The sequence below is a fragment of the Puntigrus tetrazona genome, unplaced genomic scaffold, assembly GCF_018831695.1.
Source record: "Puntigrus tetrazona isolate hp1 unplaced genomic scaffold, ASM1883169v1 S000000002, whole genome shotgun sequence".
NCBI lineage: Eukaryota > Metazoa > Chordata > Actinopteri > Cypriniformes > Cyprinidae > Puntigrus > Puntigrus tetrazona.
In genome coordinates this window covers 341,835-365,223 of record NW_025047682.1, presented here as the reverse complement: position 1 = coordinate 365,223, position 23,389 = coordinate 341,835, and the positions used below count along the sequence as shown (strand labels likewise).

General features: G+C 36.7%; 6 protein-coding genes across 10 annotated transcripts; 3 read left to right on the top strand and 3 right to left on the bottom strand.

Annotated features, from left to right (window-relative positions):
• Nucleotides 1-601: 601 nt before the first annotated feature.
• On the top strand, nucleotides 602-3,188 carry plekhb1 (pleckstrin homology domain containing B1). 2 transcript variants are annotated; one of them, XM_043229366.1, is made up of 6 exons: nucleotides 602-732; nucleotides 1,616-1,768; nucleotides 1,868-1,970; nucleotides 2,074-2,113; nucleotides 2,204-2,282; nucleotides 3,026-3,188. In XM_043229366.1, the coding sequence occupies exons 1-6, from the start codon at nucleotides 696-698 to the stop codon at nucleotides 3,160-3,162; spliced, it is 549 nt and encodes a 182-aa protein (XP_043085301.1). In that variant the 5' UTR covers nucleotides 602-695; the 3' UTR covers nucleotides 3,163-3,188. The 2 variants fall into 2 exon arrangements, with proteins under 2 accessions (XP_043085301.1, XP_043085300.1); XM_043229365.1 differs by having other exon boundaries at nucleotides 2,204-2,297.
• Nucleotides 3,189-4,022: 834 nt separating this feature from the next.
• On the bottom strand, nucleotides 4,023-10,364 carry rab6a (RAB6A, member RAS oncogene family). 2 transcript variants are annotated; one of them, XM_043229316.1, is made up of 8 exons: nucleotides 10,123-10,364; nucleotides 8,679-8,737; nucleotides 8,491-8,544; nucleotides 7,395-7,500; nucleotides 6,299-6,410; nucleotides 5,771-5,864; nucleotides 5,461-5,527; nucleotides 4,023-5,324 (listed from the first exon to the last, which is right to left on the bottom strand). In XM_043229316.1, exons 1-8 carry the CDS (start codon nucleotides 10,190-10,192, stop codon nucleotides 5,260-5,262), a joined length of 627 nt encoding a protein of 208 aa, XP_043085251.1. In that variant the 5' UTR covers nucleotides 10,193-10,364; the 3' UTR covers nucleotides 4,023-5,259. The 2 variants fall into 2 exon arrangements, with proteins under 2 accessions (XP_043085251.1, XP_043085249.1); XM_043229314.1 differs by lacking the exon at nucleotides 7,395-7,500 and adding an exon at nucleotides 7,120-7,225.
• A 772-nt stretch (nucleotides 10,365-11,136) lies between these two features.
• mrpl48 (mitochondrial ribosomal protein L48) lies at nucleotides 11,137-13,647 on the top strand. The gene is made up of 8 exons (XM_043229264.1): nucleotides 11,137-11,292; nucleotides 11,456-11,508; nucleotides 11,666-11,697; nucleotides 12,571-12,653; nucleotides 12,730-12,899; nucleotides 13,058-13,160; nucleotides 13,263-13,352; nucleotides 13,463-13,647. Exons 1-8 carry the CDS (start codon nucleotides 11,272-11,274, stop codon nucleotides 13,538-13,540), a joined length of 630 nt encoding a protein of 209 aa, XP_043085199.1. The 5' UTR covers nucleotides 11,137-11,271; the 3' UTR covers nucleotides 13,541-13,647.
• A 168-nt stretch (nucleotides 13,648-13,815) lies between these two features.
• Nucleotides 13,816-16,088, top strand: dnajb13 (DnaJ heat shock protein family (Hsp40) member B13). Of its 2 annotated transcripts, none has more exons than XM_043229317.1 (8): nucleotides 13,816-14,006; nucleotides 14,116-14,219; nucleotides 14,692-14,850; nucleotides 14,984-15,141; nucleotides 15,222-15,335; nucleotides 15,416-15,529; nucleotides 15,701-15,777; nucleotides 15,853-16,088. In XM_043229317.1, the coding sequence occupies exons 1-8, from the start codon at nucleotides 13,939-13,941 to the stop codon at nucleotides 16,022-16,024; spliced, it is 966 nt and encodes a 321-aa protein (XP_043085252.1). In that variant the 5' UTR covers nucleotides 13,816-13,938; the 3' UTR covers nucleotides 16,025-16,088. The 2 variants fall into 2 exon arrangements, with proteins under 2 accessions (XP_043085252.1, XP_043085253.1); XM_043229318.1 differs by having other exon boundaries at nucleotides 13,962-14,006; nucleotides 14,116-14,370.
• ucp2 (uncoupling protein 2) lies at nucleotides 16,031-18,711 on the bottom strand. Its single transcript, XM_043229319.1, has 8 exons — nucleotides 18,559-18,711; nucleotides 18,310-18,444; nucleotides 17,731-17,953; nucleotides 17,163-17,376; nucleotides 16,873-17,067; nucleotides 16,696-16,797; nucleotides 16,439-16,619; nucleotides 16,031-16,357 (listed from the first exon to the last, which is right to left on the bottom strand). Exons 3-8 carry the CDS (start codon nucleotides 17,854-17,856, stop codon nucleotides 16,243-16,245), a joined length of 933 nt encoding a protein of 310 aa, XP_043085254.1. The 5' UTR covers nucleotides 17,857-17,953; nucleotides 18,310-18,444; nucleotides 18,559-18,711; the 3' UTR covers nucleotides 16,031-16,242.
• Nucleotides 18,712-19,953: 1,242 nt separating this feature from the next.
• Nucleotides 19,954-22,927, bottom strand: ucp3 (uncoupling protein 3). 2 transcript variants are annotated; one of them, XM_043229255.1, is made up of 8 exons: nucleotides 22,771-22,926; nucleotides 22,443-22,579; nucleotides 22,139-22,330; nucleotides 21,768-21,975; nucleotides 21,489-21,686; nucleotides 20,826-20,927; nucleotides 20,567-20,747; nucleotides 19,954-20,469 (listed from the first exon to the last, which is right to left on the bottom strand). In XM_043229255.1, exons 3-8 carry the CDS (start codon nucleotides 22,262-22,264, stop codon nucleotides 20,355-20,357), a joined length of 930 nt encoding a protein of 309 aa, XP_043085190.1. In that variant the 5' UTR covers nucleotides 22,265-22,330; nucleotides 22,443-22,579; nucleotides 22,771-22,926; the 3' UTR covers nucleotides 19,954-20,354. The 2 variants fall into 2 exon arrangements, with proteins under 2 accessions (XP_043085190.1, XP_043085189.1); XM_043229254.1 differs by having other exon boundaries at nucleotides 21,489-21,975; nucleotides 22,771-22,927.
• Nucleotides 22,928-23,389: the final 462 nt, after the last annotated feature.

The window sequence follows — 23,389 nt, the reverse complement described above, 5'->3', positions numbered from 1 at the left end:
ACAGATCAGGGTAATTCCTGCAGTGTAACGCAGTGATAAGAACGTTCCAAATGACAGATTTCACAGCGCTCTGTGAAAAATTTATTTATAGGTCATTAATGGTTTAAACATAGACAATTGGCTTGTTTGCTAAATTTAGCCAAAGGTGTGCTGTACCTTTCCACAGAGTTACAAAACCATTCAAAACCTCGTCTCCAGAAAGGAAATGAGTTCAATAAATTCAAATCTAAAAAAAAGGGGCAAAAGGTGTATAATTTTAGCGTTTACCTAAAAAAAAGATGAATTCGGATGAATAGGCTTTATTATGCATATATGGCATTCAATCTGAGCAAGTAGATTGTCAACAGGAGAAACTGTTAAGAAGACTTAATAGGTAATAAGCAGTAATACAAAATAACCAAGTAGAGGTCGAGAAATCCAGGAAAGGAAAAGAATATTCCACACACAACCAGTACAAACTCACACGGTGCTGTAATCTGAGATTACTGGTCAAGCGAAGCTTCACTTTGGCCTGTTTAAAGGATTAGAGGAAGAGTCATCAAACTATTCCAGCACTACAAAACCCCCTCCGACTGCTGAGACGTCTTACAGTCACTGTCATCGCTCACAAACAAAACTCAGCAGGCATATCAAACCAGCACCACGACATTAGGAGTACAGCAGTTCCTCCCGCGACAGGTGACTGATCAGGCCCAATGGCTCTGCTCAAATCTGGCTGGCTCTGGAGACAGAGTAAGTACACCATTCTTCATTTATGCACGCTTACATAAAGAGTTTCCCAGTCTTCTCAAGGTACCTCTGAAAAGTAGAAGTAGCTTAAAAAGAAGATTTTGGAAGGAAGAATTTGTACGTATTAAAATAAATAGATAAAATATTATTATATATTATTCATTATTATGACAAAGACTTTTCCAGAAGGTTTGTTATGAAACTCAGGGCCAGACACCGCTTGCAGTAATCCTCTTTAAGGTCAGTGTTACAGTACAGTACAGTAGCCGCCGCCTAGCTGTCAGTTATGGTCCAGGTTGACTCCAAACAACACATTCGTTTTAAAAATGATGAATCTATGTCGATGGGATCACATTTAAAAACAATCTAAACAGTTAACCCTCTCTGCAAAATAACTTCATACCTTAATAATAAAACGGTTGTTCGAATTTAGAACGTTTGAAATAGAATTCGGAATTCCTAGCTATTTTTCTCCATTCTTAAAACAGACAATATTATTGCAGTATTATTATTGATAGTATAAATAGTAAACATTGCTAACTGCTAAGCCGCATACCTCTGAAAGAAATAAACTACGACTAGTAATCTAATAAACGACTTAGTGATATTGAACGTTGACTGAGCGATTTCACTCGTAATATGCTGTTTCACTTTGATGTTGTAGCATACAGAAAGAGTGTAGCTACTTTTGAATAAGTCAATGAACGAATCTGAAACGAATCAAAAGATTTAGTTCACAGGAATTTGAATCCCGACTCGTGGACCTTTGCCGAACCCACCCCTGTCTTCATAAAGGAGAAAACCGCAAAATCAGTTCTTGAAAAAGACTATGGAAATGGAATATGAAATGGAAATGGATAATAATAGTATTTTTTTTTATTCACAGCCTCAGTCCTCAAACGCTGGAAGCTGAATTGGTGTGACCTGTGGATAGATGGGAGCTTTGTTTTTTACAAAACTGAATCCAGAAGAGACTATGAGGCCAAAGTGAATCTGAAGGCCACTTGTGTGAATGTGAAGTCTGGAATGGAGTGTCCAAGTAGGAAAGAACTTTTTAAACCATTTGGAAAGTGCAAGTGCATGGTATGGTATGAAAACACCTTAATACTGTTTTAAAAGACAGTGTCTTTGTGAGCAGATGTATGTCCACCCGAGAGTCACCCCAGAGAGAATCTGCTGGTTGTTTTTCTGAGGGATGGTAACATGCTGATCCTGTGTGCCAACAGTGAAGATGAGGCACTGTAAGGCTTGACGTTAAGCCATGTGTTAAGTCATATGTTAAGTTAACATTTTAACTTAACATATGAGTCCCCGCTCACTTTGCTCTCATTCTGTCATTTTCAGGGCCTGGAAACTCACACTCATGGAGGCAAAAAGAAATCCTGTGAGTATTTTCCTCAACATGCAGAATTTCTCTGTTAATTCTAATTGATTTCAGAACTTACCCAATTTACATTTCTTTTCACTGTCATAGGTTTTCACGTACAATCCTTATGACGATACGTACCAGACCGTTCCAATTAACAGTCACAACGCCGTGTACATCATGCCAAGTACGGGTAGTGGAGGTAATGTACGACAACAACATTCATTCTGCAGAAAGCACTAAAAAAGGGAACACATTTTGCACATTAAAGAAAATTAAAGGAATAGTTCACCTAATTTTACATTTCCTGAAAATGTACTTACCCTCGTTATGTAGATGAGCATGTTTCTTCACCAAAACACACTTTTTAGCATTATATCACTTGCTCACCAATGGATTCAATGACTGTTCACTCCAGCCACCAAAAGTGAAAAGCAACATGTTTGTTCAACATTATCTTCGAACCATTGCTTCCATCTAAAATGTGTCCTCAATACGTTTGCAGTGAAAATGTCATCTAGTCTGAATCAGGAATATGCACAAAATGCTAACTGATGGACAGGCATCATGCGGATTATGTTTAGATCTGTTGATCTGTTTGGACTCATTCTGATGGCACCCATTCACTGCAGAGGATGCATTGGTAAGCTAGTAACGTAATTCTAAATTTCTCCAAATCTACTCAGACGAAGAAACAAACTCATCTTGGATGGAGCATGAATATATTTTTTTGGGGTCAACTATTCCTTTTAAGAAATTGTGCTGAAATGTAAATATTTCATTTTAAATGCAACAATTTATTGCCGCTTTGAAACTCAACTGTAACTCATTAATTTCAGTGGTCTTACCGGTTCTCTGTAGAATCTTTTTATGAACAACGAAACATTTAACACAGGGACGTATCTCTAATCCTGATCTTCTTCCCTGCAGGGACTCAGCACGTCTGGGTACACAGAGACTCTTATGATGACAGTTTGGGTGAGCAGATAGCATTGGGCCTCCTGGCAGGAATGGCTGCAGGTGCAGCAATGCGTTCACTTCTATGGATGCCCTTTTGGTTCTGCTGAGGACCGGTCAGATAGCGAAATGATCACTGGAAATCCAGCAGCCTGAGAGAACAGACCGGAAGAGTCATCCCTGAAGCTCAGCTATAGCAAATGCTCCTGTTCCTGCATATACATATGTAACTATGAGAATAGCTTCAGCTGTTTTAAACTCAGTGGGCACTAAATGGTCAACCGGGATGTAAAGGAGAGATTCGTATTTCATTGTTTACAGTCTAAAGAAAATGGTCCTATTTTTAGCTGCTCATATTTATCAGGACAGAATCTTTCTATAGAATATTGCTCGATCTGTAAAACTACATAATTCTGCAGAGCTAAATATTATTTTTCTTGCTGCTATGACTCTGCTTTGTGTGTATTGTAAATGTAGATGTTGAGAGTTTTGTCCGTTAATGTTATTTCTCCTATCATTAATTATAAATAGCACCAAGGTTTTTCTGTAAAACGCCAAAGCCTGAATGAATTATTTTCAGTAGCATGAGGTTTGGGAGCGATCATCAGACCAGTGAATGCTCTTCAAATATGAGAATTTTACAAAACTCTTCTTACAAGAGAATATGATGTAGGCAACAAAAGCTGAACATATTAAGCCTTTGAAATACCTCAATAATGAATTATGAAATCAGTTCTCATGACTGACCACTAGAGGCAGGCAGAGCTGCATTTGCCCTGTTTATGCACTACTATACTACCTTGCAAGTGTAAATGATAAAGTTTATATTGTTTGTGCAACACGTAGGTTAAAATAAAATGCTATTGCATGCAGAATTATATAAGATGGTATTTCATTTTCTGTGTATTCATAACCAAAACGAACAACGTCTGTATTAACAAAGTTATATGTTATTTAATGAAGAAAGCACTTTTGCTAAATACAAGATTTTATTAGGGACGTCTCAAAATGCTGATCAATTTTAGCAGTGCAAACAATGAGCATCGGTGTCAATCAGTGTCGCCAGACGAAACTTGTTAAAATCCATTTGAAATGTATGAGACCGTTTCAAGAAAATACGCTATCTTAAAAACGTTTAGATCAGTCTGGGGACAAACTTATCACTGTACATTTAACAAAAAAACAAACATGGCAGGTGCTTTGGGCCAGAAGGTCTAAACGTCTCGGTCTACAAATTATGAAAAACAAATTATTTAAAAACGGACATTACAAATAAATATTAGGGTTCATGGTTGATTCAACAAATATATCTAGTGTCATTATTACAGTAAATCAAACTTTACAACGCTATTAAAAAAAAAAAAAAAAAAACCCAAACAAACCAGTGGAAGCCCAATAAAACAAACCATCAAAGGCAATGTCTGCATATTATGTTAAACTAGATCTGATACTTCCCTTGATATACATAAGATTTCTTTACAATAACTGTATTCCTCTTTCTCTGACTAAGCTATTGGCTTTCTAATGCTCAAAATAAGAAATGGCATCTAAGTAGGAAAAAATAAAATGCAATGCTTGAGAGTCAACTGAACTAAAAGCAGCACTTGTTCCTCCCAAATTCCAAAAACATTTGTTTTTACACTTTCCTTTCTTCCTTATGAAGAAGAGACATTAGCAGCGTCACAGAAAGTAACGCCTCGTAGCCACATATGATGAAATCTAGACTTGGATATTTCCAAAAACATTCCATCTCTGCACCGTGCATCTGGAACGATGTTTGGCGAGTTCATTCAAATCTGCATATCCTTCTCACATCAGTTCTGTAATTTCATTTATTTATATCGCTTTGTTCCTATTCACGCCATTATTACAGTAATATAATTATTATTTCACATAAAACGGAACATGGACAAAAAACACAAACACTTTATAAAGTGTTCTGAGAGTGAAAAACAAAAACACCACAAAAGGTGTACGATTAACGGAAACAATTAATAGAAAAGCAACAGCACACACATCCACATTGTGCTTTTGAATTTAAAGTCATTTGAGTGGGTCAGCGATAACGAGGGTGACGGGCAAGTAGTGTTCTACTCCCTCCAGGTGGGCGGAGCTTCTGCAGAATATCCAGAGATGCTGTGAGTGCGACTAAGAGCATCTGTATGAGCGACAATATGAGACACGGCACGGAAATGTTGACTGAATCCTCAGCATGAACACCCGCCTTCGCTGACCGGCTGCTCTGGCGGCTTTTCCAATTTTATGTCGATCACTGAAGGAAAAAAGAATCAAGGAAAAACAATTTTTTTTGTTGTACACACATACGATCTAAAGTACTACAACTGCAGTTGTGTAAAGCCCAATTATATATGCAAACGTATGCCTATATTTGTATTTGTGAAGGATACTGTCCTCTCTGCTCTTGTCTTGTGTGCTCTCCATACCAGGAAGAGCTGCTGCTACACGCCGGAAAAGCTGGACAAGACAAACAAGCCCTGTTATTAAACTCTCACACCAAAGACAGAAAAAGCAAGCAGTGTGAGGGTGTGTTTGAGATGGTTTGCATTCAGAAAAGCAATGCTCAATTTAGCAATGCTGCTTTCGAATCATGCGAACATCATTTAATAAAATCATCTAAATGCAGAGTTGTTTTTGTTTTTTTTATATCAAAGCACATATTTATACTGTTGATTCAAATCAAATCTCAGTCACACTCACCTGTTTGACATTGTATCCGGCTTTAGCGCTAGTCTCAATAAACATTACATTCAGTTCTTTGGCTTTCCTCTCTCCTTCCTCAATAGAAACTTGCCTGAAATGATATATATACACATAAAAAAACATTATCAATTCTGATTTATATTTAGAAGAAAGTATTAATTAATATTAGTTTGTGTCTTTAAAAAAAAAAAAAAAAAAAAAAAGATTAGATACATTTCCATTAGTTTAGTATGCTTCATGTTAATATTGCATAAAGTAAAAATTGCAACAATTTTGTGCATATACATTACCTAACCAAAGAACAATAAGAAGTCTCATTCTCAACAATGCTACATTTATTTGAAGCATGATTTATTTTAAGCAATGTTGAAAAGAGTTATATTACTAAAAAATATATTTTATTTTTAAATGTCTTACTGAAAGTTGATCAGTTATGTTATGTTACGTCATGTCCCACACACAGCTATGCAATGGTGTGTGTAACAAATATTGAGTGTGTCATATTGTTCGTAAATTTAAACATACCTTTTATCTGCAAGGTCTGTTTTGTTTCCCACCAGCATAATTATGACATCACTTCCCCTTTCTGTTCGGACATCATCGATCCATTTGGTGGTCTGCTGGAATGAGTTGACATCTGTCGGAGGCATTTCAAAAACACTGGGTTAATACAATCAAGATGAGTCTCAGGGGATCTATCAGGGGGAATCCCAGGATCATAAAAAGGGAGACAACTCGCAGGCAGAAAGAAAAAAACAAACAAACACAGGGATAAAATAAGAGGAAAGAACAGAGGAAGCTCTAAAGCTGGAAGTGTCTCTGTGCTCATGAATCTGACACAGGAAGTTGGTCTGCAGAAAGAAAAAAAAAAAAAAAAACTTCTCTCATCTACATAAACTGTTTCATCAGTCCTGTAAAATGGCGAATATATATTTCTATAACTAACAAACAAAAAACATTAAGAAAACAACAATATAAAAATGATTTTAAAAAAATGGTTTGAAAATAACAATGGATAGACAATTGAAAATGTAAGTAGGAACTTACTTTTGAGTACTGAAGGTGTAGAATTAACTTCTTACCACAGCTGCCAAAAATGTGTGACTACAACTGCCCAAAATTTTTTATATTCTTTTCAGAAAAATCTATCATTTCTTTGTGAAAATGAACAATGAGGTGTTTTTAGCACTGAACAGGCAATTGCAAAACAAAAAATAAAAAGAAGATAAAGAAAATTATTTCACATGAAAGAAAGGATGTGAAACAGAAAAAAAAAAAGAGGCTGCGTTGAGATGACAGACAGCTTTCCTCTTCCTTAAGTTCTCTGGCCGAGGATCCACACTCACTTGTGATGTCATAGACTACCACGGCAACCGTAGAGTCCCGGATATAGCTGGGAATCAGACTGCGGAAGCGCTCCTGTCCTGCTGTGTCCCAAAGCTGCAGCCGCACCTGGCCAAATATTTTAGCACCAGAGATCCAGCAGAGAGAGAGAGAGAGAGAGAGAGAGAGAGAGAGAGAGAGAGAGAGAGAGAGAGAGAGAGAGAGAGTGGGGGAGAAAGGGGAAGAGGAAGAGGTAAGAGGAGGGGAACTGGACGCAGAGCGGGTCTCAGATACCTACTTGTGATGTCGTAAACTACAACAGCAGCAGCAGAGTCTCTGATGTAACTGGGAATGAGGCTACGGAAACGCTCCTGTCCTGCTGTGTCCCAAAGCTGCAGCCTGATCTGTGTGAATGGAAAACAAAAAAAAGAAAAAGGAGGAGAATAAAAGGAAAAAAGGGAGGAAATGAAACATTTAAAGGGAAAACAATAGATAAAAAAAAGGAGTGGAATGAAATGTAAGAAATAAGAAAAAGCGGACTGAAAAGACTTCTCAAGTTCAGGATTTGTGCTAGGGAATGGGTTAAGGGTGTGAGTTTCCAGATGGGCTCATGTTAGTGTGGGTTAGGGATGGGGTATGTTATGTTATCAAGACTGCAGATCTTCAGAGTAAAACCTTCCCACTCAAAAAGAACAATCCTTACAGAAGTGACTAGAGAGAGAGAGCGAAAGAGACACACCAGGAGAAAGAGGCACAGGAGGTTCTCACATTTGTTTGGTTTTTTCAGACTCATCACAATTAATGTTCAACAAAGACAATAAAAATGCTAGGGCTTCACAAGGAGAAAAATGTGATGTAGAATTACGCAAAATGCAATTATAATGGGTCATAGGAAGAAACAAACATTAATGTGTCAAATCTATGTAATATTTAACAGTTAAATTTAACTACAAATAGATTTAATCTACAACGCATTACAATCATTGTTCATTTAGACATTTATTCAACACCATATCAACAGCAAAGGCTATCAGCACATAAGCATCAAAGTTCATGGTAAACTCAGATATGTAACAAAATAATAATTATTATTATAAATTAACACAATGTAACAGTATTATCCTTACAGCAGTATATTAAAAAAAGCTATTATAGCAACAAAAGCAACAAAAATAGAAATGATTATAATTAATGTTAACTGACATTAAAATGCTTCTTAAAAAATATTGACCAATGTAAACCATACAAATCCCTCAATCCATCAAAAGCATGCCAGACATTTACAGACGTAAAAATTAAAATTAAGATTAATTTTTCATGCATTTTATACATTTAAAACACTGAAAGGCATTTGCGTTTACTGTTAGAACAAACATATAAATGAATTTACTTACTGTTCTGTCCTCAAGATACATTGTTTTCGACAAGAAATCGATTCCTATTGTGGCCTGAAAATGAAAAACACAGAAATTAAACTAAAAGCATAAAATACACGAATGCATGCATCGGATCAGAAACATCCAAACAACTCGCAGAGCATCTGAACACTCTATAAGAGGGAGTCTGAAAAACGTTCACTCACCTGGTAGGTATTATCGAAACTGTCATACATAAATCTGGTTATTAAAGATGTCTTTCCCACTGCAAAAGCAAATGAAAAAAAATGTATTACATCTTTGTGAAGTTGTGACCTGTATGCCAGCTTTTATTCAGTGACTTTTCTGCATCGAAATTCATCACTTTTAATGCAAACATCAATCCAGGAACACAAATTAAATGTCCATTTCCTTGAGACGCATAACATTTGACACTGACATGCTAATAGTAGATTTATTTATAAAATCATAAGTTCAGAAACTTTAGAGTGAAGCAATTGTCTGAATAAACAAATTAGTCCACATTAATTTTGGCCTGATATGAGATTCTTCTCACATGACTGAAACAGGATAAAAATAGATTCATTGAAAAACTGCATGAGTACATGCATCAGTGTCTACGTAAATATATGCAAATAGTTTGAATATTTGCAATGTTTATTTACTATTCAAATGTTGAAAAATCCAAAAAAGGCCAAGCTATTTTTACACAGAGTATAACTAAAAGGTTTTAAAAAATAATGCCTCATGATCTTGGTTTATACTTTATACTGATTTACAAAGAACTTTGAAGTACTGTTGAATTATGAGTGATTTTTCCACTAGCACAATTCAAAATATGATTGACAGGCCACCTTGTGTTTGGTCCAGATATCTCAGAAAAGGCAACGGATCTAAATACCAAGAATGCAGTGGTATGCATTAATCAGTGCTGGCGTTTTTATCTTATGAACACTCAAGTTCTCCTAACATTTGAAACGCGAGTGCTGAAGAGTTAGAAGGCCCAGATAATTTCAGCACGTCAGCAAAATACAGAGTCAAACGTGTGAATATCATGTTTACACAGGAGACAGACAAAAATATACTGTGAAGAGAAGTTCAAGACTAGACTTTACTCTAACAAATCCAATATTCTGTAACATGCTGATGCTTGAAGGCTTCAAAACACAAATGGGCTTTTGTCAGGTTTCACTATATTTGTGAGCAAATCACCAAAAGTACAGCCAAATATGTACACACACTCCTGCACACAAAGCTATTTAGATATTTGCCACACAAACGGTCAGGTTCAATTATGCTAGAAAAGAAACATCATATATTCATATATATTTTCTCCATATTTATTCCAGACCTTACCTATACACACAATAAAAAATAAATAAATAAATAAATAAAAATATATAAAAATATATATATTTATTAAAAAAATATATATATATATATATATATATATATATATATATATATATATATATATATATATATATATATACATATATAATATATAATAATAATAATAATAATAATAATAATATAAATCTAAGATACACACACATTTAAGCAGATATTCCAATCGTCATATATCCAAACAGACACACTCATGTAGTAAATGAGACGGGACCAACAGGTTCGGTTCGGTTCGACACTCACCACTCTGTTCTCCCAGAAACACCAGCTTGAATTTACGGAGCGGGTTGCCGAAATCTCCTGTTGCAGACATGCTGCCGGTTCCGCTGGACCTAATGTGCGTGTGAATGTGTTCCTATAACTATTCAAATACGATAAACAAGAAAATAAAGCCTCTAGCACCACTGTTTCTCTAATTCGGCTCGGTTTGAGAATCTCTGCCGCCTATACAGGCCCAGTTCTACGCCGCAATCTAACTTGACACTCACAGAGGCGTGATTGACAGCTCAGCTCAGCCTATAGAATTTGAGAAAAAAAACAAGATTAAGCGTCTATTCAATAATTAATTAGGGGCACTGAAACTATTCGAATATTATCTCAATACAACTTAGCATTTAATTTATGCTTTTTTTTTGAGCGTTACATTTCCGGTGATGTCTTTTCTTTATAACATGTAAATTTAACAGGCTCTCTGAACATAATAATTCGCATCTATATTTAAATATTATTTATATTTTAAAATAAAATAAAAATTAATTCATTAAAAAACGTATTTGCTTGTTTTTGTATCTACTGGACCGAGCCAGCGGAATGTGGTCTATATAAGGCTATACGAGGCGGAACGCCAAGCAGGTTAGATTGAACTTTGCAAGCGCCACGTCACGTTCCTATCGTCATTGCCCTGCGTCACAGCGTTCCGTTAACCCTTGAACTGTGCAAAGTGGGACTTTGCCAGGATTTAAATACTCTGCCTATGCTAATTTTGAAAAAACAAAAAAACAATTATATGCAAATATAATATAAATTACATTAATTATTTCTGTGTCAGTGGTTATTAATGATGATTTCAAGCAGGCAACTTAGTATAGAATAGGTTGATATCACGACACTTTTCTGAATTCTGTTTTTCCTAATAACATTTCAACATTATACTTTTTTTCTAAGCACAGTAATAACAATAATAACATGCAACAACAAATAAAACTGATTTTTAACTAGTTGACGCTTCTGCTCCAGCAGGCGGCAGTAATGCGCCAAACGAGAGCTCGTTCACCTGCTAAAATCCGTGAAGAAGATCGGGAGCAGTACATGCGTTTCTCGGCTTAGACATTTACGAGTTTGGGCTTCTTGTAGTTAAACTTCACTGCTGAATTAAAATATTAGCGTGAAATAATGAACGCTTTACTAAACAAGGTGCGGTATTTGCAGTATGGCATCTCGGTTGTTGATGTTTTGCAGTGGTATATGCTGTTGACGTGAGCCAAGGTCGTAGAGGAAGAGTAGACCTGAAAGGCTCGTTTTTTGTTTACTGTATTTACATTCATATTTATTTGTTTGTAAAATTCTTTTGTTTCAGATTTTATTGTTGCAGAACACACGGGCGCTGGTCTGTGCTGCATCATCGGTTCAGTAAGTGTCATCTTATTGTTAGATAAATATCAAAGATTAACGTGTATTATATATATATTATATATATATATATATATATATATATATATATATATATATATTAACGTAGATTATCTCTCTGTTTCACAATGAATCTGTTTTTTCTCCTATGTTACAGAAGTCAGGTGTTAACTACACAGATGCCTTTAGGTAAGATAATCTTGTGTGTGTGTGTGTGTGTGTGTGTGTGTGTGTATATGTTTCAGGGCCAGCCTAAGTCTTTATGGGGCCCTAAGCAGAACTTTATTGTAGGGCCCCTCAGTGCCGCTAATATGATGCTATTGTCAAAGTTTGTTTAATCACAGATTAAATGGCATACTTAATATGTTATACTGAAAAGTAGACAAATATACCAGCAGACAATGCATTTATGGACAAAAATTATTTTATTACGTTATGTTTATATGTTTTTTTTAATAAAGCCTCTCTAAAACAACAACTCTTGATTTATATCTAGCTAATCAAGGCATAATGATATTGAAATATAATAGCACCCAATAGGTAGGCTAAGGTAAATAATGTTAAGCTGTTATCAATTTATGAAACAGAAGCTTATTACAAAATTATATGCCCAGGAAAGTTACTTTTATGTTACTTTTACTAATTAACTTGGCTCTGATCTGAGCAGTGGTGCGTTTCCCAAACTGTGGTTGCACGTTCTGTCGTTAGCAATAGAGTTCAGTGGAAATAACGAGAACGACCATAGTTGGCTAAATATGGCCCTGCCACAAAATCCAGATGTTGAATTTGCCCCCCTGAGATGAGCCACAGAAAGACGAGTTTGGGGGAAAAAAGAAGCGGAATGACCTGGAAATAATAAAATTATATGTTTATTTAATATTGCACTTTCCTGTAGTTATTATTGCCCATCGACATAATATATCACAAATATTATGTAGGCTACTCTTGGGGAGCCACGGGGGCCTAAGCAGCCGCTTAGTTTGTTAATGCCTTGGGCCGGCTCTGGTTTGTTTGCAAGAATAGGTAACTGACCGTAATCAAGTGATATTTTTTATATAACAGGTGTATTACAGACTAACAGACAGTATAGATCAATGCCTACTCATGGTATCGGCAGATACAGACATCTTCTTCCAAAAGTGTCGGTAAGGCCTAAACTTTCATTACCTGTACAATTGTTTTTGCAGCCAGTTAATAACTTTTTAAATTATTTCCATTCAGTCAAAGAAGAAGAAGGACAGAGTTCAAGAGAAACCGATCAAAGCGGCAACGGCAACAGAGTTTGGTGTGTTTAATGTGTGTGTTTTCGGTTATGACATGACTCTAGTGGAACATTATTCCCAGTACATCCACAATCTCTGCAATCATCTGGACATCAAAGTCAGTGAAAGGTGGGACAGAGAGAGATTTTTCCTGACATCTTTAGGAAATCCATATGCACAAAACCAATGCATGTTCTCAACTATTAATAAAAATATTTTTTACATCCTATTAATTGTTTGGTAATGGTAAAGAAAAATAATTAGGATCTCTTATTTGTGTTTTAAAGCTTTGCACTGCCTACAAAAACCACAGAGGTCATGGTGATGCAGGAGAAAGGCACTAAGATGTATGTGGAGGCGGTCCTGAAAGCCCATGAGCGAGTTGTGCAGGTTAATGCTCTGAGCTTGTGTTTGGTTATATGAATAATTGCTTGATTGAATGTGATATAGGGGTCCTTTAGCTATAACATATTTATTGATGGTGTGTTTTAGGTCAGTGAAATGAAGGCAACACTTTTTCCTATATTTATGGAAGTTGTTCTGAAGAACCAGCCTGAGGGGGTGCAACTCTGTGTAAAGCAGGTCAGGAAATTTACACCTTACATTTTTTGATACTGTTCTTATGCGTTTGACATTATTGTGAACATGTATGGAAAAGGCTTAATGTTTTGTTTTGTTTTGTTTTTTCCTAGCACACGGAAACAGATCATCAAGTCCGTTTCAAGACAAGGACTGAGCTTGAGGGGCTTCTTGCAAAAATGAATAATTAATAAATTATTTAAAAAAGTTTTTCATGTGAAATAAGTGTCTGGCCATTTTCTACCCCATGTGTGCTTTTATTGAATTTGTGAAGCAATAAAATACATGATGAATGTTTTCCATAGCTAGTCATTTTTGGCTTCTTTTGAACAGTCATTTGAAGATTGTTGAAATTCATCCTCTCTGTCGCTGTGTTCTATCACATCATTCTTGTTGACAGTATCACAATATTCTGAAATTTCATAGACTTCATTACCCAGAGTTCCAGACTGTTTCCATAGCAACCGTTTTAACAACAGTAAACTAACCTAACAGAAAGGGCTCATGTTCGTTCCTACTTAAGAAATTCGTATTTGCATTTGTTCATCAATACGGTTAAAGTGTAAGGACTGAGTTAAATAAACAGGCCATGGGAAGAGACTATTACGCTGTTTTGGAAATAAACCGCAACGCCACTGACGCTGACATAAAGAAGGCGTAAGTTACTATTTGCTTCCAAGTAGTAGTATTATGTACACGCTTCACTTCAAAAGCAGAAAATGCTGTGGTGTATTGTCATTTTGAGCGCGTTTTATCTTTGTGTCAGCTACCGGAGGCTCGCGCTGAAGCATCACCCGCGCAGCAGCAGCCACGCGCGCGCCGCCGAGCGCTTCACTCTGCTCGCGGAGGCGTTTGACGTGCTGAGCGACCGTAAGGTCTACAAGACAAAATACAAACATAAAATACACAAAACAACCTCACTTAAATATGCGACACAGCTTTACAACACTTGCTATAAACGGTCTGATATCGCAACTGCAATGTTTCCCCACATTTGTGGTTCCTGGAACGTTCTGGCAAGGTTAGTTTACGGTTATAAAAACGAAAATTAATAATAGCCTTTGGAGAACGTTTCTTTTTGTTGTCACATAAGTTTAAAGTTTTATAAAAAGAATGTTACAACGTTAAGATTTGGTCCGAAAACAGGAACATTCCGCTTTGCTGGGATGATATTCTTGACGGTACAAAGTAAATATTTATTATAATATATTATTTATTTTTCATATATAGTATATTTTACTATATTATACTATCACTGTACCGTGGTATTAATGAAAACAGCACCCAGACAAGAACAAATGTAACAGTTTTTATGTGAGGTTTCTATTTTTATCCAATGCAGCACGTAAAAAGGCAACGTATGATAAGTTTGGAGAGGAAGGTTTAAAAGGAGGAATACCATCTGAGCTGGGAGTTGGCGCTTGGTCATCAGGATATGTCTACCATGGAAAAGCAGATGAAACATTCAAACAGTTTTTTGGAGGAGATAACCCCTTTGCAGGTTATTTTTATAGGATGAGTTTCGTTTAATGAATGTAAATTTAACAGTATGGTACGATTAACTGTTAAATGAATAATGTTCATAAAGTCCTGGTGTCTTGAAGAATCCCAGCTCTGATTAATATGCGTCATAGATTTTTTCAGCAATGATGGCAGTGAGGACAACACAGCTCTTAAGAGCTTGCGTGGACAAAAAGAAAAGCTACAGGATCCACCAATAGAGAGAGACCTTCACCTTGCCTTGGAGGACCTTTATTATGGATGCACTAAAAAAATTAAGATATCCCGCAGGGTAAGTTTTGCATACATGGGCACAAATACCATAATTTTTATACCAATTATCAATTCATTTCTTAGAGGTGTTTGAAATAGGTCATGAATGAAGATGGACACACATCCAGCATCAGGGACAAAATTTTAACCTTCACTGTGAAAGCAGGATGGAACGAAGGGACACGGATCACATTTCCTAAAGAGGGAGACCAGGCATGGCCAAACACGTCACAATTTTATTTCATTTCTTTTCAAAAGTTGATTTTAGTCAGCCAAGCTTTTTGTCTCCACAGGGCCCAAACAACATCCCAGCAGATATTGTTTTTGTCATACGCCAAAAGCAGCATCCACGCTTTGTTCGGCAAAATGATGATCTGTACTATACAGTCAATGTTTCTCTTGAGAAGGTAAAAAAGGGGTTTTCAAAACAAGCTAAAATTACATCAAATAGATTATAACTTGAAACAAAAGTAATAGATATAAAAATAGAAAAGGGGTTTTAAGGGGACCGACATGACTTTAAAAGCACTGCAGCTCCACACTTTTAGTTTAGTATAATTTTTGTGGTTATTCTGCAGGCTTTGACTGGTTTCTCAGTAGAAGTTGAGACACTAGATGGCAGGCTTCTCAACATCCCCATAAATGACATTGTCCAGTGAGTAACCATTTCTTTCTTTTAAACAAAGGCAAATAACAAAAAGAAAAAATTCTTATTTCTTTTTAATTATAGCCCTCAGTACACCAAAATTGTGTCCGGGGAAGGAATGCCGCTAGCAAACAACCCAGCCAAGAGAGGGGACTTGGTCATCCGCTTCATTACAGAGTTCCCAAAAAAGCTCTCACCTGAAAAAAAACAGCTCCTAAAACAAGCTCTATCATCCAAACTTATTCAAGAACCTTAAAGCCCATTCAGTGTTTAATAGAAGCATTTATTTAAAAATGAATTAAAAACACTTGAACTCAAAATACTAGTTTTTCCTCTTTTACAAACAAGACTAACACGAGGAGAATATTAAAAAAAAAAAAAAAAAAACCCACACATGTTTAATAGATATGTAAACAGTTATTCAAGAGAACGTCAGAACCCCATCAGCAAAGCTCAACTAACTGCATACACTGCTTAAAGAGGAGTGGCCCAGTTATGGCGTGCTGCCATCAGGGCCCGTTTCAGCTGTTCATAGGTGACAAACATAACCACATTCCAGGACCCCAGCCTCAGGAATGATGGCATGAATCTAAAAAAAGAACAAAAATAAAAAATTAACATTCATCCTCAAATCATTACAGTGAAGCTATGGGGGGTAAAAAGAGCTGACCCCTTGTAAAAAGCCTTTGGTCCCTCTTTAGTCAGCATGGCTACAGCACAGTTGAGGGCACTGCTGTACTGGCCCAGGGCGGAGTTCATATATCTCGTCTTCACAACATCAACAGGGGAAGCAATAACTGTAGTACAGAAACCAGCTCCAAATGCTGATGTGAAGTGGCAGGGAAGATCATCTGTGTAAGAAAAACGGCTATTAATATTTCTGACAGGAAGTAGTGAGACTTATGGTTTCCTGCGGTCTCATCTTACCAGTCATCAGCGACGATTTTAAAAGTGCATCTTTTATAAGGTCATAGGTCACCAGCTCAGTGCAGTTTACAATAGCATTGCGGGTAATGTTTGGGCCAGTTCCTAAAAATTTAAAAACAAATTTATCATAATCATTATTTTTATCATCATCATCATCATCATGCAGTTCAGGCTCACCTTTCCACAAACCACGAAATCCTTCTTCCTTTGCAATGGTCCGATATGCATCCATAGTACCATGGTAACGTTTACTGGCCCCGGAGCTGTTCTGAGCCTGAAACCGTACCTTTACAACATCAGTGGGTTGGGCCACAGCCACAGCCATGGCTCCAGTCGTACAGCCAGCCATCAGCCGACTGCCAATCCCGACATCTAAAAAGGAACATGATGCATTGAATGGCATTAATGTGAGAGGTCTTGCATAAGAGTTTCCCGTCATCCCTCCATACAAGCATTTTCCAACTTACGATCTGAGCCCTTGGTGTAGAACTGCTTGACAGAATCATAGAGACCAATGCGTACAGAGGCAAAGCTCATCTGACGCTGCAGTCCCGCAACCAGCCCGCTGTAGAGACTGCGCGGACCCTCGACACGCACCATGGTGCTGATCGTGCCAAACACTCCATGATATTTCACCGGACCATGGCCTGTGTTCATGGGACTTTTGGTCTCCCCCTGAATCTGTACAGAACAAAAGGTGGATGGAGAAACTTTACAGAATCACAGGGGAGGGAAGCAGCATCTTCAGGTTAAAAGGGTCCATAGTGATCCCGGGTCAGCAAGGACAATCATCAAGTCCTGGACCTGCTTACGTTGCTATTGTAAAGAGAGTCAAGAGAAATAGATAAAGCTGACGTCAGTATGGGTTTGACTTCAAACATTCCACCTGAAATCAAAGGTTAGTTTTTGTTGATGCAAGTTGGTCTGGGTCGAGTCATCTGTTGTCTCCAGACTCAACTCGCTGGCTCAGCTGTCACGCAAGCAAAAGTGTGTAATTTAAACATAGTATTCAAGTTCCACTCAACAAAGACTTACCTGAAGTCTAACTTTTGCGGTGTCCAATGGAAACGTGAAGAGGTCTGCGATGCAGGCAGCGGTTCCTGCGCCAATAAACTTCACCGTGGCTGTAGGAGGCACGTCACCGGCTCTGAATCCAACCATGATTAGTTGCAGTTGGTTTTACGGGAACGTAAAAGGTGAAACGGGATGAGTCGAAATCCAATGAAGTGAACACAAGATAGATGAACTCCACCCTAACCTGGATTAGGAAGACACGCAATGATTATTTTCTTTAAGTTTATGGTATTCATTTAAAACATCAGTTTTATTATGCAAGTGTGTGACATTTGGGTGGGAACATGTAAATGTAAAGGCTTTGTACAATCAACAGACAGGAACAGAACAAGATGTTCTCTATATATGCTGACGTCACCATCCTGTTTACATCTGGTGCTGCTGTGTTGGCTCTCTACCACACAAAGGAGCTTCAATACAGGAAGTGCCGGGACACACACAACGCGAGATTATGTAATGAAGGTATAATAGTACATCAACCGTATTAACCTCATTGATTAAAACAAGCGAATAAGCGCTTTTACGAAACTTTTTACCAACCGGTCTGGATGAGAATTTCAAGATTCTCTGAAAGTATCCCTCTGGTTGAAATGACTTTCAACTTGAATTTTATTGCCGCGGTCTTCCATAGAGAAACGCTGAAAACCCGTACAAGTCAAAAACATACTCCAAAGTCTGAAAAACACGAAAATTTCCGGGTCAGCATCACTTTAAATCGTTCAACAAAACAACGTATAAAGTAACGGAGAAAGTCTATTATATCATGTCTCGTAAGGTCACAGTACTCACCTTAAACGAAAACGTGTAAAGCGTAGGCGAAGACAACTGTTTGCTGTAGAAAAATAACTTACGCGGAACGCAAACAGTTAATAACCCGCAGGTGCTCTGTTCCGTTCCGAACGCTGAAGCGAGCCTTTTAAACGCCTTAGAGAGAGTCACGTGACACACGTCACGCGTCATTCAGCGCATAAATTAACGCCTCTGCTCACTTCTGATAAAACCCGTTCTTCAAAGCTCAAATGTGCATTGTTTTCGGTTTAAGTTATTAACCTACAAACAATGTTATTACAAAAAAAAACGTTAAAGGTTCACACACTAGTACAAAAACAAGATTAGATTTTCTAAGAGGTTTTCGAGTCAAAATATTATTACACAAAATTTAGCCTATGTATTTTTCCTTCAGACTTTGGTTTCTTCCTTCAGATTTTTGGTGTTTTATTACTTTTTTTTAACTGGGAGGTTCTGTTGTGACAACTTACCTCAAGTAATGACAAAATTTAAAGCACTTATACACATACAAAAAGTACTTAATGTATATATGTATATATATATATATATATATATTTATATTCTCAAAAATATCTATACGAGAAAAAGTGTGACAACTAGCCCCAGTCTCCCTCATTTAACCAAAAAGCTGAGTCACTCTGAATCAGTGTAGTTGCACATATGTTATTCATAAAGAGCACTTTTCGGTTCTCTCGCTTTGAAAAACACATCCCTGGTTTTCCATATGGATTGATATTTCTACTTATGTAATACCCTAATAGACACATTTTTTCATCAGATACAGGAAACAAAAGCATACATGAACTGAATTTGCTATCTTCACCATGTCAAGTAGATTATATACTAGTTTCTTATAGATACGTGAACAGAATGTAAACCAACTTGTGTTTACCTCGGTCATGGGTTAAACACAGTGACACATACTTCATGCTGCTTATTATTGTGTCTCAGGTCAATTCAAGTGTCACATGTACACAGCAGTCTTCAGAGAGCATCAGGCATCTCTTCTATCACACTTCCTCGGTATCCTGAAACATGTGAGTGCTTTTTGTCATTCACACTTTACAGATTTGCATTTGTCTTACTGTTAAGTTGGCACATGCACTTCCTCTTTCCCTCAAGTGAACTTCACAGCTCTGTTCTAACGAAGATTTAGTTTGACTGTCGTCTATTAGGTCAGCATGAGAGCACAGATAAGCAGTTTGAAGCCACTTTATCACGTGAAAGCCATTTGTTTTTAACTTTTCCTCTTGGTGTCAAATTTTGAGTTGATTTGATCATCGATTAATTAAAGCACTCTTGGGTTCAGGGGGTGTCAAATGCATGCGAATAATAAGTTGTATGTACCTGATATGACGCTTAAAACAGTTTAGACATCATGAACAGAAACACATATATAATAAAAAACCTTTATTGAAGACATGAAGACATTTTCCAATTTATAGTATAAATAAACATTCATTCATTAGAGCTATGGACCCGTTTTCACATATTTAACAAGAATATACATAAACAATAGAGATGTATCTTCCTCACAACTAATAAACTCTCTCATAGTGTCCAATGACACTGAAACTAAGACAAATATGTTTATTTTACTTTCTCAGCCATGCATCTTATGAGTCGTGGCAATTTATCTCTCATTTTTGATGAGCTTGACCTTTGGCCTTAAAAAGTCGCAGCCTTTTTCAGTGATAAGACTTAACCCAGGAATCCCTTTGATCTCGTAACAGAGGACTTGACTTACAATTGCACTCTCTGTTCAATCAAAATCAAAAGATACTGACAGTGTCCATTCAGAAAGGAGACTCCCATGAGCTCTGCATTCTAGATAGACCTCTCTTGATTTGCTCGTAGGAGACGAACATCACAATGTTCCACGATCCCAAGCGCAGAAAGGAGGGCACAAAGCTGTTGGGGAAGATGAAGATGACAAATTCATGGTACTGAAAATACGACTGTGTAGCTTGCTCTGTTTAAATAATAGGTCGTAGCATATTTTTCTTACCCCTTATAGAAAGCTGTTGGTCCCTCTTTGGTGAGCATAGTGAGGGCACAGTTTAGTGCACTGCTGTACTGGCCTGAAGCTGAGTTCATGAAGCGGGTTTTGACCACGTCTACGGGAGATGCAACAATCGTGGTGCAGAAACCAGCTCCGAATGCAGCGGTAAAGTGGCAGGGTAGGTTATCTAATGAAGGCGTATGTGTTAGACAACAAGAACATACAAATAGCCATAATAAATGCATAAGGTTTGGAGGTTTCATACCTGTCATGAGGTCATATTTTAATATGAGTTCCTTGATAATGTCGTAAGTGACCAGCTCTGCGCAGTTTACAATAGCGTTCCTTGTGATGTTTGGCATGCAGCCTAAATAAAGAAACACATGTATGTTTATCTCCACGAGAACGCATCCACTTAGAATGGCATGTGAAAGTTATAGTTCACCAACAAAAAATCATTTACACACTCTTTTTCCAAAACTTTCGTTTCTGCGTATAACTAAAAAGAAGATATTTTATATGTAAATTTATCTATACAGTGATAGTCAGTGGATTTCAATGTTACTTACTTACTTCAGTTTTATTTTAGCATTTATTATTAAGATTTTACATTTTCAGTTTTAATTTTAGCTCAAGTTTTAGTCATTTTGTTATGTGCTTCTGTAATTTTTATTACATTTTGATTTATATATATATATATATATATATATATATATATATATATATATATATATATATATATATATATATATATATATATATATATATATATATATATATATATATATATATATATATATATATATATATATATATATATATATATAAAATTTGTAATTTCTTCATACTAACTCAGGTTTGAAATTAGGTTGAGTAAATGATGACAGAAGGGAGGGTGAACTATCCCTTTTTAAGTACTCTGGCTCACCCTTCCAAAGCCCCCGAACACCCTCATCACGTGCAATAGTCCGATATGCATCCATTGTGCCGTTGTATCTCTTTAATCCATCTGACTGACGCACTTGAGCCTGAAAACGCACTTTTACGACATCTGTGGGTTGTGCAAACGCAACAGCCATGGCCCCTGTGGTGCAGCCAGCCATCAGGCGAATAACAATATTTGCGTCTGAGAAGAGAAGAGCAGCGTTAGGATCAGTTTCACTGCTATTATTTCTGTCTCTATTTAAACCACCAGTCTGATACTTACTCTCAGATCCTCTGGTGTAGAATTGCTTCATCGAGTCATAAAGACCGATACGAACAGATGCAAAGCTCATTTGTCGTTGCAGTCCTGCCACCAGGCCATTGTACAGACTCCTCGTGCCCTCTGTACGCACCATAGTGGCGATGGTGCCAAATACTCCACGATATTTCACCACAGCTGAACCCGAGGCAGCTGTAGACTCTCCCTGGATCTGAAATAAGAAATAAGATCTGAAATATGCTTTTTGTGATGCTCAGTGCAGTCAATGCAAATACAATTCAACCAACTCATAATTGGCCCCATTTTTTTATTCAAACTTTTTGCATATTTACCTTGTATATTATTATTGTAATTATATGTAATTAAGTCCTCACCTGAAGTCTCACTTTTGCTGTGTCCAGTGGGAAAGTCACAAGATCAGCAAAACACGCTGCCGTACCAGCTCCAAAAAACTTGACAGCAGCAGTTGGTGGCAGGTCGGTAGGTTTGATTCCAACCATTTTTTCTCTGCTTTTGACCGAAACTTTTACCTTTATTTTTAACTAGATCTTCTCCTCTTTCCCTACCTGAGGGAAAACAAGAAGCACGCCAAAACTGGTTAAGATTCACCATTGCAAATGAATCATCTTGATGCAGATCCAACAATTTAAAATATATATACTTAGGCTTTCGATTTACCTCAGCAGATTTCTGATTCAAGATCAAGTTTCTTCCAAAGAAACACCTCTCTTGTCTTTTGTTTTAAATGTTTCAACACCTTTGGCCATAAACAAATGTGGCTCAGTGTCCCAAAGCAGCATTCCAGCAGCACAACTCTACAGAGAAACATTAGAGATCAATGCATCTGTGATTTTGTGGCTATAGATAAAGCGTGACTTAATTGTATAGTTATTGTACAATATTGTATGAAACATAGTAAATTAAACTGTGTATCTCATTACTTAAGCTCTGGGTAATCAGCATACAGCAATGAGTGAAATAGAATAAATACAGCATGTTTACTAACCTTCTGGTAATATAAAATTGTTAGTCCAAATTGTACTGAGAGAAAGCAAAATAATTATTTCCATCCAGGGTTTAATCCAGCGAGTGTGTTTTCTTCCTGAATATAGAGGAACCGGTCTGTCAAACCTGAATTTATAGGTGCGTGTGCCGGTTGCAGCCAGTCCCGTGTACTCCTTTCATCACACATGACTCTAATTTTAACTTTGTGTGGCGGGAGAACATGTACACTTGTTTACTTGTTGTCACTGACAGGGTTGTTGCCTATGAAATGTTCACAAATATCAATAAAAAACAATATGCCTATATTAAATGATTATACACTTGAATGTTTTTAATCTAAAGTTATGTTTAATTGTTTTAAATTTATAAATAAATCAATTATATAGGTTTAATACAAATTATGTATTATTATTGATTTATTTATAATTCTATATAAAATCTATCTATCTATATACACACACGTTACATTTTAGAATGTTTATTGCTTATTTTATTAATTATACAATAAATGTCACAGACTTTTCTTGTGCATTTCCAATTAAAATGAGTTCATTTAATTTTGTGTATTCACAAATATAAATGTTCATAGACACATTTCGCACTCGTGTTGATTTGTCACC